This window comes from Carcharodon carcharias, chromosome 3 (genome assembly GCF_017639515.1).
Source record: "Carcharodon carcharias isolate sCarCar2 chromosome 3, sCarCar2.pri, whole genome shotgun sequence".
NCBI lineage: Eukaryota > Metazoa > Chordata > Chondrichthyes > Lamniformes > Lamnidae > Carcharodon > Carcharodon carcharias.
In genome coordinates, this window is record NC_054469.1 from 138,231,907 (window position 1) to 138,249,275 (window position 17,369).

General features: G+C 40.0%; 1 protein-coding gene across 9 annotated transcripts in view; it reads left to right on the plus strand.

The window, feature by feature from the left end:
- Positions 1-17,369, plus strand: part of LOC121276203 (MAGUK p55 subfamily member 6-like) — a 141,236-nt gene that overhangs the window by 98,473 nt on the left and 25,394 nt on the right. For all 9 annotated transcript variants that reach the window (XM_041184358.1, XM_041184350.1, XM_041184349.1 and 6 more), the window contains 3 exons: positions 1,671-1,823; positions 8,280-8,432; positions 10,685-10,912. In XM_041184358.1, the coding sequence (XP_041040292.1) occupies positions 1,671-1,823; positions 8,280-8,432; positions 10,685-10,912 (534 nt within the window). The remainder of the gene's footprint in view (positions 1-1,670; positions 1,824-8,279; positions 8,433-10,684; positions 10,913-17,369) is intronic.

The following is a 17,369-nucleotide window of genomic DNA, read 5'->3' on the forward strand; positions in this document are numbered from 1 at the left end:
CATCAGTTGTCAATGCTACATCTACAGGCAGCCTACTAACCTCCCTGGTCAAACATAGAGGCTCTGCATCACAGCCAATTTCCTGCCCAAGTGCATTGCCATTAACATAAGACTTACTGAGAGCAAACAGGTGGCGTAGGTGTTGTTCAAAATTAAATTTCACTTGCAAATATTTCACAGTACATTGCTTTCACTTTATTCATGTTTGCATCATCATTATTTACTAGCTGAGTCAGAGGGCCTCATTGTTGGCACGAATCGAGTTGGGGGCATCCATGCCCTGATTCCATTCTCTGCCCTCTGCTGGATCCCTCATCCACCCCTCCATGCCCTCAACCCCGCTCCAAAAACCCTCTCACCACTGAATCACCCTTGCCGCTCCCGCGCCTCCATGCGAGAGCCCGTTCTCCTTTTCTCCTACATGCCTTAGAGTTAAACAAGGAAAATCACAACTGCACGAAGCTGACAGGTGCATGTCACCTTTAAATGAGTGTGAACCGAATGCCACAAGATTCTCGTGCACCATTGACTTTGTCCCGAGGGTAGGATGTTATTGAAAACTGTTCTCTCTCACCTTAATGAGCATTCGTGGCAAATGTGTTACAAGTACAAACCCACCACAGGCTGGCTTAATTTTCAACACACATATCTGCCTTTGGTTATAACCTAAAATTTTGCAATTTTTAACAATGAAAAGTTTGAACAGTAATTAGTCCAGAGTGCAATGCTTATTGGCATTAACTAAGCTTATTACTTTTCCAAGAACATCTCATTATTTGAGTGGAAATGTATGGTGAACACAGGCATTTGACTCAGGAATGAATAGGAAATGTTCTTCCTCATTAATTTGGTATTGTGTAGACATGCATATGTTTTGCTCATTGGACATATAGTGAAAAAAATGGAGAGGGAAATGGGAGGAACTTAGAAGGAAAAAATAATGAAGACTTCAGTTCAAAACATTTAACTAGCACCCATCACATTTTTAATGTCATTTGTTCAGAACTGGCTTAATCAAAACTGTGATTAATGTAACTTATAAAAGAGGTTAAGAATCATGTCCATTGTTGGAGCAGTATATAGGAAACTTTACATTTGATCTTTGTGGTTCCGGAACTGGGAGTGTTTTTCTCTTTCTAACTAGATTCAAAGTAGGAAATATTCTCCTTCCAAACATTAACAAAATTTGGGAGCAGAAAAGAATGGATATAGTACATTCAGTTATCAGCTATATTAACTTGATTGCCTTTCTTTCTATTCAGACATTCCAAGTTTAATCAGTCATCTTTAAGTAATGAGAGAGCTATGTTGGGCAGAATACAGTATATATTTTAGCAGAAACTTCTCATGTTTACTTTGCCTGTTTTTACTAGTATATAATTCTATTGAATCAGTGATACTGAATAACTGTAAAGATGGACTTTTTAATGTAAAATAGCCTGATAGATTTTGATTAGTTTTGTGGCTTGAGGTTCATTAAATATTTCAAGTTTTACCTATTGCTTATCTAAAAATTGTCTCCAGAGCAATTCTGATGAGTTTTGTTCTTGTGGTCAAGTGAGATCCTTTGTCTGCTTGTACGTTCTGTACGATTACTGCTGCTGTACCTATACCCTGTAGGCTAATGTGCTGTGAGAAATTGCATGTGTTACTGTGTTTGCCTGCTACAGGCTCATGAGCGACTTGAAGAAACCAAACTGGAAGCTGTGAGAGAGAATAACGTGGACCTTGTGAAGCAAATTCTTGAAGACATCAGCTGCATGGTTGATCATAATGACACTGCCACAGAGTTGGCCAAAATTCTGAAGGAGCCACACTTTCAGGTACAGGCTGCAGTTGTACAGCTTTTCCTTTGGGTTTCTGAGATAAACAAGGTAGACCAATAATAACTTTGTCAATGGATGCTAACAACTCCACAGATGCTGCCAGACCTTCTGAGTTTTTCCAGCATTTTCTGTTTTTATTTTAGACCAGCTCAAGGGGTTGGTTCTGTCTTGGATTACTGTATTGAAATGCCTCTCTACGTTGTCTTATATCTTTTCTATAAGAATAATATTCTCAATATATAAAAACAGTTGGGAAGGAGAAATGTTCGTTTTGATACTTTGGTCTAAATAATTCCTCAATGTATAATTGGTTTTATAATTGATAAACATCCACACAACCCAAATCCAGAAGCGAACGTGTCTTTCGCTTACAGCATAATCTCCTAACCATTAGACCAAACTGGATTCGAGAAAAGATCATTGAATGACTGCAGAATTTTCTGTTTTTTCACAACATCTTTCAGATGCCCTGAGATACAATTTTAGAAAACACATTGAGCAGCTACATTGTTCCTCTTGCAAGAGGACTCAGTGAAGGTTTTGTCCAAATTCACAAAAGGAATTTGAGAGGAATTTATTTCTTAAACATATTGCACAAATTTGAAGTGTTCCTAAATTAATTTGAGGCTTATTAACTTTATTGAGCACTGTTAACTCCTAGAATAAAGTGTCTCAACAACATAACTTCTCTATAGCAATCACATCTACTCTTTGAGTTAACTCTTGTTTAAGGGTAGTGATGAAGCACTGACACTCATAGAAGCAGGAATTTGCCAGAAATGCCTCTCTAAATGATACATCACTAATGTATTGTTTACACAATGGATATTTGGCTAATATTACAAAATATCTGAAATTTTGAATTGTGGTAAATTTTAAATAATATAAATATTGCATTTTAAGTTGGCCAACAAATTTGCTGTGGGTTTTACAGTCAGACTTGTGATGTCATTTTCCAAATAGCCAGTTTCATTTTAAAGTCCTATGATCTACTGATGGGCCAGCAACTTCATTATATCCTACATACATAAAGATCTAGCTAGAGAGCTTCAAAAACCCCTGGTGTTTGAAATTTAGGAAGTTTTTATTTTGATATTAAGCATTTAACTTTTTATTTACCAAAGCTGCTTAAACAAGGGATTTCCACTAAATTTTCATGAACCTGTTTTGTTTATTATCACTTCTTCCAATGTAAAACCTCTATCGATGAGACATCTGTGTAAAAGATTTTAGCAGCGTAATTTTTATAATCCTCTACTGTGACTGCTACTGTGCCAGGAAAGCTTAATAAACCTGTTTTATTTAAAGCTGTAACCTAGTTTTTGTTCTCATCTAACATTTAATATTTTAAGGTACTCTGAGTAGAGTTAGTGATTTCTGTTAGATTTCATTCTTACAATGACGATGTGAGAGTGAGTCCATTGCCAAGATTGTATATTTTATCTGGCGCATACAGTTTTGAATTTTGGAGATGGTCCTAGTGTCCCTGTTGCTGTAGCTGTGCCAAGTGTCTTGTTGTCGACATATGGCCAAAACAAATTGCAGCTTTAATCTGTATTTGAATTGCTGTTGTAGTGTGGATGGTGTGCATTTTTGAAATTCTGCCAAATAAATTACAGCGATGTTGAGCGAGTACTGTCCATTTATAGTAATTTTCTAATGGCTATAATTCTTTTGGGGTTTTCTGATGAAAATTGAGTTAAGCAGCTAATAGAGATGGTTTAATTTGAACTGGGGTCAGGTCTGACTTCCCTGTTTTTAATTAATGCTTTTGCAGTGGGATATGATCTGTTTTCCATTTCATTTCTATTAGACAGTAAACATTAAAAACAGTTGGTATTAGAAATATGGTAACGGCTGGTGTGTATCATCCATTATACTCTGGAGTTGGAAATATTAAACTGGTTTGAGTTTTAGGTTAAAAAAAACTTCCTCATGTTCGCCGACTTCTCTCAAAATTAATTTTTAAAAATGTATTTTGTCTGATTGAGATCTAATTATGATCTAATTGAGAATTTTGAATATGATCCAAATATAACACATTATTGGTAAATTTGAGGCTGTTGGTTTTCTGATTTGTCTTAAGATCTCACTGTTAATTCATGGTAGATGAAGCACAAAGGAATTGCCCCCCAACCCCACCCCCTCTCCCACCACCTGCCATACACCAAACGAGCTTCTATTTGAGCTGGAGCATGGGCTGCAAAATTGTCTTGATCTTAACATTTTTTTATGCTTCTAAAACTGACACTTTCAGCCTTGTTCTCATGTATTTCTTTATCATTTTCAAAGGCATCAGGCAGGTAGCAAATATTCTCATTATACACATGACTTGAGAGCACACTGGTCTATGTTTGGACTTTAGAGAGGAATCACCCCACAATTTTACAAGCATGGAAGTTACTGGATGAAAAGTCATGGCACACATACATGGATTCCTGATGTGAACACCTGGCAGGCAATATTTTAAGTTGGGAACATGACTTTGTACAATCTACCCCTTAGTTGTCTTTACCTTTCAACATACATTGATTTATTGGTTCTGTCTGTAAAGTGAGGATTGATAAAGCCGTGCTTGGTATTGAACACAGTTTAATAAAATAACATATGTTCCTTTATACATGTAAAGACTTGTTTCCCTTTGCAGTTTGATATCTTAACCTTTCATTGGGTCTGCTGCATTTTAATTGTTCTTGGTTGTGTTTCAGTGTTTCTGGCAAGAGCTAAATAACAACTCACAAAATGCTTCTTAACTTCAGAAATTTTCTGTGTGTTAACATTTAAATTACAATAGGACTGGGGCCCAGGTGGTGGGTGTGTTTTTAAAATTCTGCTTTAAACCTGTTTAGCCTTGTCTTATGATTTGAGTGGAGAAGCCAAGAGTGTAGTTGCTGCTTGCAGAGGGGGGTTAGAATGGAGGGTCTGATGATTTGAAATGTTAACTCTGTTTCGCTCTCCACAGATCCTGCCAGATCTGCTGATTAGTTCTTTGGTTTTCTGTTTTCATTTTAGAAGGGAGAGTACAGTTTTAGGTTGTACATGCTTCTTTGCCATTTGATTACTTCAATATGGCTTCTGTATATGGGAACACCAAAAATGTAATTTATAATTCCAGCCTCTTAATCCACCTATTTCCATACTGTTCCACTGATTCTGACTTTTGGTGCTTCCCTCTTGCTTTCCCATCGGCTCTTTGTGCCATCTAGATCACCTCTCTACCTCCTCCTCCTCTTCCATTTATGACCTTCCTTAAAACCCATCTCTTTGACCAAGGTTTTGGTCACCCTTCATAATACTTTCTCCTTTGGCTTGACACCCATTTTTGTCTGATTACAGTCATAATATTACATAGTAATTTACAGCACAAAGATAGGCCACTTGGCCCAACAGATCCAATTCAGTGTTTCTACTTAACATGAGTCTCCTCCCATCCTTTTGACCTGCCCCATCAATGTATTCTTCTTATAGGAGCACGGGGCTCACTGCTGCCTGGTAAACCATGACCACCTTTTAGGGTTTGAGATCTTGGTCCTCAAATACTCTATTTCTTAATTGGCCGAAGGCTGAGCTGGCTCGTTGGAGGTGCTGAGGAATTGCATCGTCTATGTCCGCCTTCATTGAGAGGAGGCTCCCAAGATGGTCCACATTTTGCAGGATCTCGCCATTGATCTTAATCAGTGGGGAGAGGTGTAGTAATGTGGGAGCTGATTGGAAGAGTACTTTAGTCTTCAAAGTGTTTCGTGAAAGACCCACTTTCTCATATGCTTTGGAGAAGGAGTCAACAATGACCTAGAGCTCTTATTTTGAGTGAGCACGCACACAAACGTCATTTGCATACTGAAGCTCTGTGACTGAGGTTGGTGTGGTTTTGATTCTTGATCGAAGGTGGCGTAGATTGAACAGTTTCCTATCTGTTCTGTAGATTATCTCCACACCTGCATTAGCAGGAGGTGAGGTGCAGCATTACAATGACAAATGGAGAAGGAGAGTCAGTGTAATGACACAGCCTTGTTTGACCATAATCTTCACTGAGATAGGGTTTGTGGTGGTTTCGTTGGTGAGCATTATGGCTTGTATGTCATCATGGAGTAGGCGGAGGATACTGACAAGTTTCAGAGGGCAGCCAAATTTAAGGAGGATACTCCTTAAGGATTCACAGTTAACATGAACTATATGTCTAGCCCAGTGGAGCTGGCTTTGAGTGATTAGTGCTTTTGTACTGTAACAATGGATTGCTTGGGAGAGGATGCGGCTGTTGGGCTGCCTTTCTTGCCACTAGATTTGGAAGATCTTGTGAAGGCACCGCTGGTGGTACTTCTCCAGTGCTTTGAGGCACCTGCTGTAGGTTGTCCAGATTTCCATATGGCTGACACCAGACTCCTGAAGTGACTGCTCTGCCTAGAACTTGGATGTGGCAGGAGACTCCCAGGAGGACAGCAGTATTGCTTTAGGGATGTCCTCAAAGCATCCCTGAAGAGGTCAAACAGCCCTGTCAACTCGTGGGGGTCCCTGGCTTGTGACTGATCAAAATGGAGAAGGCTCATCTGTGAGGCACCAAACACATTGAAAGGCTTCATCAGGAACTTGCTGAGGCAAAGTCAAGGTGTCAGAGAGGGAAAGCAAAAAAACAATCCATCTACACAACACTTCAAGCACCTCTTGTCCCACATGTGGCAGAGTCTGCAGATTGTACGTTGGACTTAGCAGCCAGCTTATAATTGATCAAACCAGAGTGGAAGCAAGACACCCTCTATCCCACAGGACTATATAAGAAGAAACAATCCTTTATATAATAAGACCAAAATTCTTCACCATACCCCAAGGATACTCTAATCAAAGTTATATGCAAGTTCAACTTAAAGTTCTCTGCTTTTCAATTCTGTCTGTTTAGAAATGAACCCCAGTGGTTGGTTTGCCTTTTTTTTAAATGGCCTTATTAACCCATGTTGCTGTTTTAGTAGTTTGTTATTGAGTACCCAAATCTCACTGCTTCTCTACTTTATTTTCCAAGAAGTATGTGCCCTAATTACTCCTACCAAATTTTAAATTGTATTTCTGATTCCTGAGTCTAATTAGTGAACAGCAGCAGTTCCAGGATTGATCCTTGTGGAACACCATTTCCTACCTTATGCCAATCTATGTAAATACCTTTAACCCTGACTCTCTGTTCATTTTTTTTAGCCATCTTGGTATTCACCTTGCTAATTGTCCCTGACTCCACATTTTCTGACCTTGGTCTTGAATCTACTGTCTAGTATCTTGGTGAAAGCTATTTGGAAATCCAAATGATTTACTCCTGTGTGAAGCATTTGTGAATGCTTTCTACATTCAAACTTTATATAAATGCAAATCATTGTTATAAGGCCCACTGCAGCCATCTGTGACCTTTTTATCTTAATGGTGTCTACTCAATCAGGTTAATTTTGTAACCCATCAAACTGTCAATTTTGCATTTCATCCTCATTACCATCGTGGAGCCCAAGATCCCATGTTTATTTTATGAAAGTTATGAGATGGGGGTGTTGGCAGCAGGCAGAAAAAAAGGTTGGGGGGAGGGGGTGGGGGGGGGTGGTGGTTGGGGGAGAGTGACCCAGAATAGTGAGAATTCGGATCATCACTTTACAAAAAAAAAAACATCCTTGGAATCTACCAATGTTATTTCACTAGACATTAAGGGTGTGGTCACCTCATTGGGGCTCTATCCTTACTGCCCCATTAACCCTGGTGCACCTCTGCCAATGTTTTGAAATTGGCCTATCTTTTAGGTAGTATATCCCATTTCAACATGCAAATCATCATGACCCTAGGACCTTGGTGCCTAAATATTGTGTCTGCCTCTGCTGCAGTTACAGGCAACAGGCCAGCATGTTCTACCATTTGATCGCCCAAATGACAAAATCAACCCCATGCATTCGGTATTAAATTGAGAATTGCTGGTTAACAAAGGGTTGCCCTAACTGCAACCATGTTGCCATTTTCCCTCCCTACCCCTCCATTCCCACCTTGTCTAAATCATGATCATCTTTTACCATCAAAAGTCTCCCAGTGTGTCTGTCTTCAAACAAATGTCATTGTCACTTATACTGAATGAGGCAGTAATAATTTAAATGAGGGAAAATCTGGAAAAAACAGTTTTGCTTTATAAAGTGGCACCATTTGTTAGTTAATAAGCAGTATTTGGAGCTGTAGTAGGCAGGCTGCACGCCATGGGTTCAAAACAACTGTAATGTGGGAGGGAACTACTAAGAATATTGGGAAGCAGAGGCAGATATATAATTAACACAGTATACGAGTGGTCGGTGTTAGGAATGTGTTATATCAATTAATGAGGACCTGAGGTTTATGGTGTGATTACCATGAAGTAGAACATTTCCACTGAAATTGGGGATCGCTTTGTTAAATAGATTCTGCATCAATATTTAGGAAATAATGTTTTTTCCTTCATGTTTGCAGTCACTTTTGGAAGCCCATGATTTGGTTGCATCAAAGTGTTATGAAACACCACCCTCCAGCCCCAGTCTGCTAAATGAAATCTTGAGCAACCAGACAGCATCAGGAGATGCTGTTCGCATGATTGGAATTCAAAAGAAGGCCATGGAGCCTTTGGTAAGCATTTAGTTTTTATTTCAGAGTTGGTGATGGACTCATCATGGGTATTTGCTTATTTATAAATTGGATTCTTCTGTTTGTAGTGTTGCAGAGTTCCTGCAATCATCAAGCCGCATTAGATCATACTAATCCTAGAACTGCTACCTGGGCGACTCCCCATTCCTGAGTACTCGTGGATCTGAACTAGGTTAGCATTTAGGCATAGGCTTGGAGGTTGCAGTCTGAACCAGGGCTGGATGAGCTTAGAATATTGACATAAAAGACAAAAAAACTTTAAAGGTGAATGCAAGATTTTTTTTGTTTCCTTTTTCTACCAGTTTTCTCTTTTCCTCTCCTAATATCTTGCTGGGTTCTAGCTCTGCAGGTGCCAGTAATCGTGTGATACCTCATGCCAAGTTGCTTTTTTGTCATGTGAAACCAAACTACATGGCTATCTTGCTATTTGTCTCGGCATGTCTGTGATGATCACTCAATCACCTGCACGTTTCCAGCCGAGCTTGTTGCATAATCAGAAACTATTGTTGATTTTGCCCTCTATAACACAGATGCAGAAGCCAAATATAGTGTCCCTACCACTGTTCCAGCCAAGATCAGCTAATTCAACACAGGCAGGGGATCATAGCTCGGTTTACTTTGCTCTATGTGGCTTTCACTGTTTATTGATATAGTCACTTCAGCTATAAGTATAATAGAGATGACAACTTCATACAGAAGTGCTCCTCTAACTTATAACTTTTTGGACCAATGTGTACCCTTCATTTTGTTTGGCACAAGTGAACATACTGTGATAACTTCAGGTGAGAATAGCTAGGAACATGTTGGCTTCATAAAATTGATATAGAGACTAGTCATGAATTGTTTTGTGGAAGGGGAAGGAATCCTCCCTTTTCTCTTTCTGAATATTGAAAGTAGAAGAGAAATAATTTCAAGATTCGCAGAGGATAAAACTTTGGGAGCATTGTGAACTATGAGGAAAATAGTGCAAGGAGGACATAGCTTAGTGGAATGTGTGGACACCTGGCAGATGAACTTTAATGCCGAGAGGTGTGAGGTGATACCTTTAGGGCAGAAGAACAAAGAGAGGCCAAGCTAAATAAAAGATACAATTCTAAATGAAGTGCAGGAACAGAGAGACCTGCAGGTAAATGTGCTCAAATTGTTGAAAGTGACCAGGCACATTGAAAAAGTGGTTAAAAAGGCATATGGGATCCTGGATATAAATAAATATAAATAGAGGCATAGAGAACAAAAGCAAGGAAATTATGACGAACGTTTCTAAACCTTTGGCTTGACCTTAGCCAGAGTATTGTGTCCAATTCTGGGCATCAAACCTTAGGAAGGATGTGAAAGTATTAGAGAGGATGCAGAAAAGATTTACGAGAATGATTCCAGGGATGAGGGACTTCAGTTATGTTGGTAGATTGTAGAAGTGGGGGTTGTTGTTTCTAAAGAGAAAAAAAATGGTTGAGAGGAGATTTAATAGAAGTGTTCAAAATCTGAAGGGTCTAGACAGATTGGATTGGTAAAAATTCCTTCTATTGACAGGGATCAGGAACCAGAGGATATCAATTTTAAGGTGATTAGCAAAAGAGCCAGTGGTGACATGAGGGAAAACTATTTTTGCATTGAGTGGTTAGGATTTGAGTACACTGTTTGAGTGTGTAATGAAGGCAGATTCAATCATGATCCTCAAAAGAGAATTGATTAAGAGAAATTTTCAGAGCTATGGGAAAGGGGCAGGGAAGTGGGATTAGTTAAGTTACTCTTGTAGAGAGCTGGGGCGGACACGACAGGCTGAATGGCCTCCTGCTATGCTGTGTGGTATTTAATCTGTTCTGTGGTGATTAAATGTGTAGAAGATGCTTTTAATTCCCAAAGTGCTATACCAGTTGCCTCCCTTCTGATATGGTTGGCAGGCAGACTAAAAAAACTAAGTAGAGATTAAGCATCACATTTGTGAAGGCAACTCTGTTCTAAAGTAAAGTCTCAGCTACCATTATGTTGTATTATGAGTATATTTTATAACATAATTATTTTTATCTTTGTTATATGGAGAGTGCCAAAAAGTATGATATGGCTACCATGAGGCAGTAGTGGAAAGGGAAATGTTTACTGTTTTCTCATTTGCAGTGATGAATTTTGCAACCAATTTTCACACATAACTCCAATTGCCTAAATGGTTGCTTTTCTTCTGATTTTGCTGAGGAAGCATCAACATCAAATAAGCTTCAGTTATCTTTTTTTTGTAGGGTGTTACCTTTAGGGTGGAGAATAATGAACTGGTAATTGCAAGGATCCTCCACGGTGGTATGATTGACCGGCAAGGTCTTCTCCATGCAGGTGATATCATTAAAGAAGTAAATGGCAGAGAAGTCGGGTCTGACCCAAAAGTACTGCAAGAAATATTAAAGGATTGCAGTGGTGGCATCACATTTAAGATCTTGCCCAGCTACAAAGAAACTCCTTTGCCCCTGCAGGTAAGAGATATTGCAGAGGTACTGATTAGTAAGTATTTAACATAATAGTTTATTCTATAACAATTAAACTGATTGCCTTGGATAAGTAGAACTTACATTTCATTGAACATATGCTTCTTAGGAAAAGTATTTTTCTGTTGAGCATCATGTTATATTTTTGATCCTCGAACCTGTTGTGCTTTCTATTATCCTGATACTATTTAATGTTGACTATTTGAGCAGCTACGTAATTTCTTTCCATAATAATAAAATCCATAATGAATAATCCATTAAATCCATAATTAAAGTGAGTCTTCAAATCATCTAATGGATTATTTAACAAGTGAAAAGTTGAAATTGCTTTGAACTCTGATTCAGTCAGGAAATTAGTTGGAAAATACTGGTGATTTGGATGGTAAGCTGGCAGAGGGGCACATGGAATATCTCATGATGCCCTGACATGGCACAAGATTTGTGTAGCTTTGAAGCTGAAGCAGCTTTACATTGATTTTAATTTTCAGAGTATAAGTTAAAGATGAAAGCCCAAACTGACTCTAAGCAGAGCACCAATCCCCACCCTGTGAGTCTTGCTCTGCTTTATGGTTCTGGTCAGATCCTGAAAGGCACTTCCTATACAATCCAAGGTTAGGATTTATTTTGTGGTTTGGCCTACAGATTTAAGTGAGGATGTACAATTGGGTTGGTGCTGGATTGGAAATTGAATGGAACATGAGAACCAGGACCATCAAGATAATTTATAGATAAGACCTAGAATTGTAAGCCAGAAAACTGTAAATTTTAAGTGCAGTTCCTAAAATTGTAAAGTTTTATGGCTCCCATGATCATTATGCTTTATTGAATAATGCACTTTATAGATGAAACAATTTACATTTGCAATCACTGGTCTTGCCTGAATAATATTATCTCAGTTAGTTGTTATGGTAGGCCTTGGCCTCATCCTCTTCAAGCTAAGGAAAGAAAAATGAGCCCGCTCTTTGCTGATAATGCTTGATGAAAAGGGACTGTGAGTGAAAGTTGTCTGACATGAACAGTTTCTGCTTTATTTGTGATTTTGTTCTTCACCCCCAGAGTTGCATGGCCTATTGACATCCCATCTAGACTTATGATTGGAGACTGTCCAGTTTGGACATGGGCTTACTCCATGTAACTTGTTGAACAAACCTTGCCGCACAATCCTAGAACCGCCTTTACTGCTGTCTCTAACCTGACCATCTAACTTCTGAAACTATCTTCCCTGTTGGTGACAACTGAGGTAAACAGATGAGACTAGTAAATAAAGAAGACCAAGGAAAAGAGAGCATAGAAAATTGTTAGGTGGGGCTGGTAGATTGTGCAGATGTATAATTATTCTCTGAAGAAGAAGGGAGAAGCTGTAGCCCAAGGACTGCATGATAAACAAATTGGATTGTGAGTTGTACATGATGTTTAGTCATGATTCTGCCTGACTCAGTAACTTAATCATATGTAGCTCACTTACTGGTGTGACATGGATCCTGCTCCTTGTTCCAAATTATGAGGCATACTTGGCTTTGGTTGTTAGCAGACATGCTTTCCCATTAGTGTGCTGGAATTTAAATGAACCGAGCATCATTTATTCTGCTGCAATGCTGTGTTGTTTAATCTTTTGGCATTCTCTGTCAGCATGAATGTTTGCTTTATTTCCCAACATGCACCATTTTCAGAATGTACTTTGTGGCATCAGATGGCACCCTTGAGCAGCACATGATGGGCTTCTGACTTGAGCAATGTTGAAATGACTTTCTATCGACGTCTTGACTGTGATTAATTTAAACCTGGGATTCCGATTTCTAACATCAGTTTGTAGTATTATGGTATTGAACAACCTATTTAATTGCATTTCTGTTATATTAGACGAATCACAGACACCAATTAGATTGAGATATAATATAAAATTCAGACATGATGGTTCATTTGGAGGATGCTGTAGGATCATAGATTGCTTACAGCTCAGAAGGGCGTATCCATGCCAGCTGTCTGTAGCAGCAGCGTAGCTGGTCCCACTCACTGCTTTTTCCCTGTAGCCCTGCAAATTTTCTCTCTTGAATTGCTTATCCAATATCCTTTAGAGAGTCCAGATTGAATCTGCCTCCACCACACACTCAGGCAGTGCATTCCAGGTCCTAGCTACCAGCTGCATAAAAAAGGTTTTTCCTCATGTTAGCTTTTTTTTTAGCAATTCACCTGACATTAGTGTCCTCTAGTTCTCAATTCTTGTGGCAGTAGGAACAGTTTCTCTGTATTCTGTTTAGATCCCTCATAATTTTGAATACCTTTTATCAAATCTCCTCTCAACCTTCTTTAAGAACAACCTCAACTTCTCCAATCTACCAGAAAACTGAACTCCCTCATCCCTGGAGACATTCTTGTGAATCTTTGCTGCACCCTCTCTAAGGCCTTCAGATTCTTGTGAAGTGTGGTGCCCAGGCTTAGAAACACCGTTCCAGTTCAAGCTGAACCATGTTTTATAACAGTCCAATATAACTTAATTTTGTATTCTGTCCCTCTATTTATAAATCCTAGGATCCTGTGTGACTTTCTAACCACTTTCTCAACCTGCTCTTCAACCTTCAGTGCATATATTCCTAGGTGTCTCTGTTTTGCTGCACCCCCTTTAGATTTGCACCCTTTATTTTAAAGTGCCTCTTCTCATTCTTCCTATCAAAATGTATCATTTTATACTTCTCTTCAATAAACTTCATCTGCCTGCTCATTCGACCATTCCACTCATTCCTCTTGAAGCCTTATCATTATCCTCTTCACAGTTCACAATACTTTCCAAGTTTTGTGTTACCTGAAAATTTTAAAATTGTATCCTATACACCAGCTCCAGGTCAATAATATGGATCAAGAAAAGCAAGGGGTTTCTAGTACTGACCTCTGGGGAATCACACTCGATATCTTCTTCCAGTCTGAAAAATAACGTTCACCACTACTCTGTTGTCACTTAGCCAACTTTGTATCCGTGTTGCCACCAACCCTTTTATTCACTGGGCTTCAACTTTCCTGGCAAGTTTATTATGTAATACTTTATCAAACACCTTTTAAAAGTCTGTACGCCACATCAACTGCATCATGCTCATCAGCCTCCTCTGTTACCTTGTCAAAAATACTCAAAACAAGTTAGTTAAGCATGATTTGCCTTTGACAAATCCTTACTGGCATTCCTTGATTCATCCACACTTGCCCAAATGATTGTTAATTTTACCCTGGATGATTGTTTCTAAAGCTTTCCCACCACTGAGGTTAAGTTGACTGACCTGTGGTTGCTGGATTTGCTCTTAAAATCTTCATTGAACAAGGGTGTAACAAGAGTATCTCCAGTACTCTTGCACTATCCCTGTACCCAGTAATGATTAGAAGATAATGGGCAGTGCCTCTGCAATTTGTTCCCTTAACTTCCCTCAGTATCCTCGGATGATTCCCATCTGGTCCTGGTGACTTTTGAACTTTAAGTACAGCCAGCCTTTCTAATGCCACCTCTTTATAAACTTGCAGCCCGTCCAATGTCTCGACTACTTCCTCTTTCACTTGACACATCTTGCCTCATATTCTTTTGTAAAATCAGATACTAAGTACTCATTTAACACCTCAACCATGCCCTCTACCTTGGTATAAATTCGTTTTTTGGTTCCTAATCAGCTCCATCCTTCCTTTGCCACCTTTTACTATTATATGCCTATTGAAGGCTTCTGGATTCCATTTTATGTTAGTTGCTGGTCTATTTTCATACGCTCTCTTTACCCTCTTATTTCCTTTCTCACTGTCCCTCTGAACTTTCTGTATTCAATCTGGTTCTCACTTGTATTATCAACCTGACATCTGTCATTTGCAACCTTTTTCTGATGCTTCTTACTCTATTTCTCTCTTGTCATCTAGGAAGCTCTGGCTTTTTGCCCTGCCTTTCCCACTAGTAGAAATTTAACTCAACTGTACCCAAACCGTTTTCTCTTTAAAGGCTGTTACAGTTTTGCTGGTATGATTCCAGTTTATCTGGGACAATTATGTTCTCACCCAACTGAAATTGGATCTCCTCCAATTTAGTATTTTCGCTTTAGATTTCTCCTTGCCATTTTCCATAGCTAACCTAAACCTTATGATATGATGATCACTAGTTCCTGAAATTCTCCTCCTGACACTTGATCCACTTGAGTCACCTCAGTCCCCAGAACCAGAAGCAACAAGGCCACCTTCCTCATTCGGCTGAAAACACAGGACTGGATTTTATGCGTCCTAGCCGGTGGGTTTGAAGTGGGTGGGGGCACATAAAATACAGTATGTGACCTTTCCTCCATATGCTCGCCTACCCTTGACCTGTCTGAAATTTTATGGGGGCGGGGGAAGTATCAGGTGGCCTGCCTGCCCATGCCTCCTATTGAGGCCTTTAAGTATCAAGTTAATGCTGGTATTTTACTCACAGTGGGATGAGGCCTGTGCCATGCGTGAAGCTTGGCAGTTTTAGCTGTGTAGGCTGGTGTTGGTGGGGGTAAGGTTCTCCACCCCTCAAGGTCATCCTCCCTCCCATCCCTTTCTTTATCTCTCCCCAGGTCTCTTGAACCTGGCCTCCAACCCTCCTTGCTGAGACCCCCAACCTTTGACTTAACCTAGGCTCCTCGGTGTGACGGGACTGCCTGTAGTCCCAGCAGTGACCACTGTTCCCAGTTGGTACTGCAGGGACTAAAGACCTGCCAGCTATCCAATTGGTGGACAGCTCTCAAAGGCAGGACTTCCTCCTGAGAAAGGGGTGGATGTCTCACTTTAAAGCAATAAAGCTGCTCCTTGGGCTGCCATTGGTATCATATGACTTTTCAGCTTAGATCCAGCCCACAATGTTTTAGAAAATTCCTCTGGAAACACTTCCAAAAAAATTCCTCCCCCTCTCTCCCATTTATACTATTACTATCCCAGTTTGTATTAGAATTAAAGTCCCCACCACCATGCTGTATGGTTTTTGCATCTAATTGTACTTTCCCTGCAAATGGGCTCTTCTATATCTTGTACCACTGCTTTGTTTCCTATAGAATACATAGAGTAGTGTAATGGTTCCTTTGTTGTTTTTTACCCGATAGAACCAAATAGATCTGTCTTTGACCCTTTAGGACAGCCCTCTCTGTAATATTCTCCTTAATACTGCCATCCCTCCTCCTTTCTTTCCTTCCCATCTTTCCTGAAGAACTTGTATCCAGGAATATTTAGTACTCAGTTCTTTCCTTTTTTGAGCCTCCTTTATCACAGCATCATATTCCCATATGACTATCTGCACCTCACCAACTTTATTTACCTTGCTTTGTGCCTTTGCATGCGTGCGCTGTAAACTTAATTTAGAGCTTATTGCATTCCATCTTACTCTAATTGCAGCTAATACCTTATTTATACTATGCTATCTGTGTCTCCCAATCTGTTTTGCATCTTGTTTCTCCTTTCTAGTACTACATCCTGGTTCCCAATCTCTGTCAAGTTTTTACCATTCCCAATAGCAGTAGCAAACCACCATGAGATATGCAACCCAATCAACCCAGTCCCACCTCTCCCAGAACTAGTCCTAATGTACCAGGAATCTAAAAACCCTCCTGTCTACCCAATCTTTCCAGCCACACATTCATCTGCTCTATCCTCCTATGTCATGCACTAGTGAATAATCTGGAGATTCACTACATTTTGAGGCCCTACTTGCTAGTTTTTTTCCAAGCTCCCTAAAATCTACCTGCAGGGCCTTTCCCTCTTTCTGCCCATGTCGTTGGTACCAATATGGGCCAGTGGTAATGTTGTGATATTGTCACGGGACTGGGTATTCCAGAGACCCAGAATAATCATCTGGGGACCCGGGTTCGAATCCCACCATGGCTGATGGTGAAATTTGAATTCAAAAAAAATCTGGAATTATAAGTCTAATGATGATCGTGAAACCATTGTTGATTCTTGTAAAGGGGGGGTGTCCCTGGGGCAGAAATGAGGTGCTGTTGAGGATGGGGTCAAGTATGTTTTTCCGTCTTGTTGGTTCCCTCCCACCCTGCTGCAGACCCAGTCTAGCAGCTCTGTCCTTTAGGACTTGGCCAGCTTGGTTGGTGGTGCTACCAAGCCACTCTTGGTGATAGACATTGAAGTCCCCCACCCGGAGTACTTTCTGTGCCTTTGCTACCGTCAGTGCTTCCTCCAAGTGGTGTTCAACATGAAGGAGCACTAATTCATCAGCTGAGGATGGGCGGTACTTGGTAATCAGCAGGAGATTTCCTTGCACATATTTGACCTGATGCTATGAGACTTCATGGGGTCGGAGTTGATGTTGAGAACTCCCAGGGCAACTCACTTCTGATTGTATACCACTGTGCCGCCACTTTTGTTGGGCCGTCCTGCCAGTGGGACAGGACATACCCAGGGATGGTGATGGTGGTGTCTGGGAAGTTATCTGTGAGGTATGATTCTGTGAGTATGACTGTGT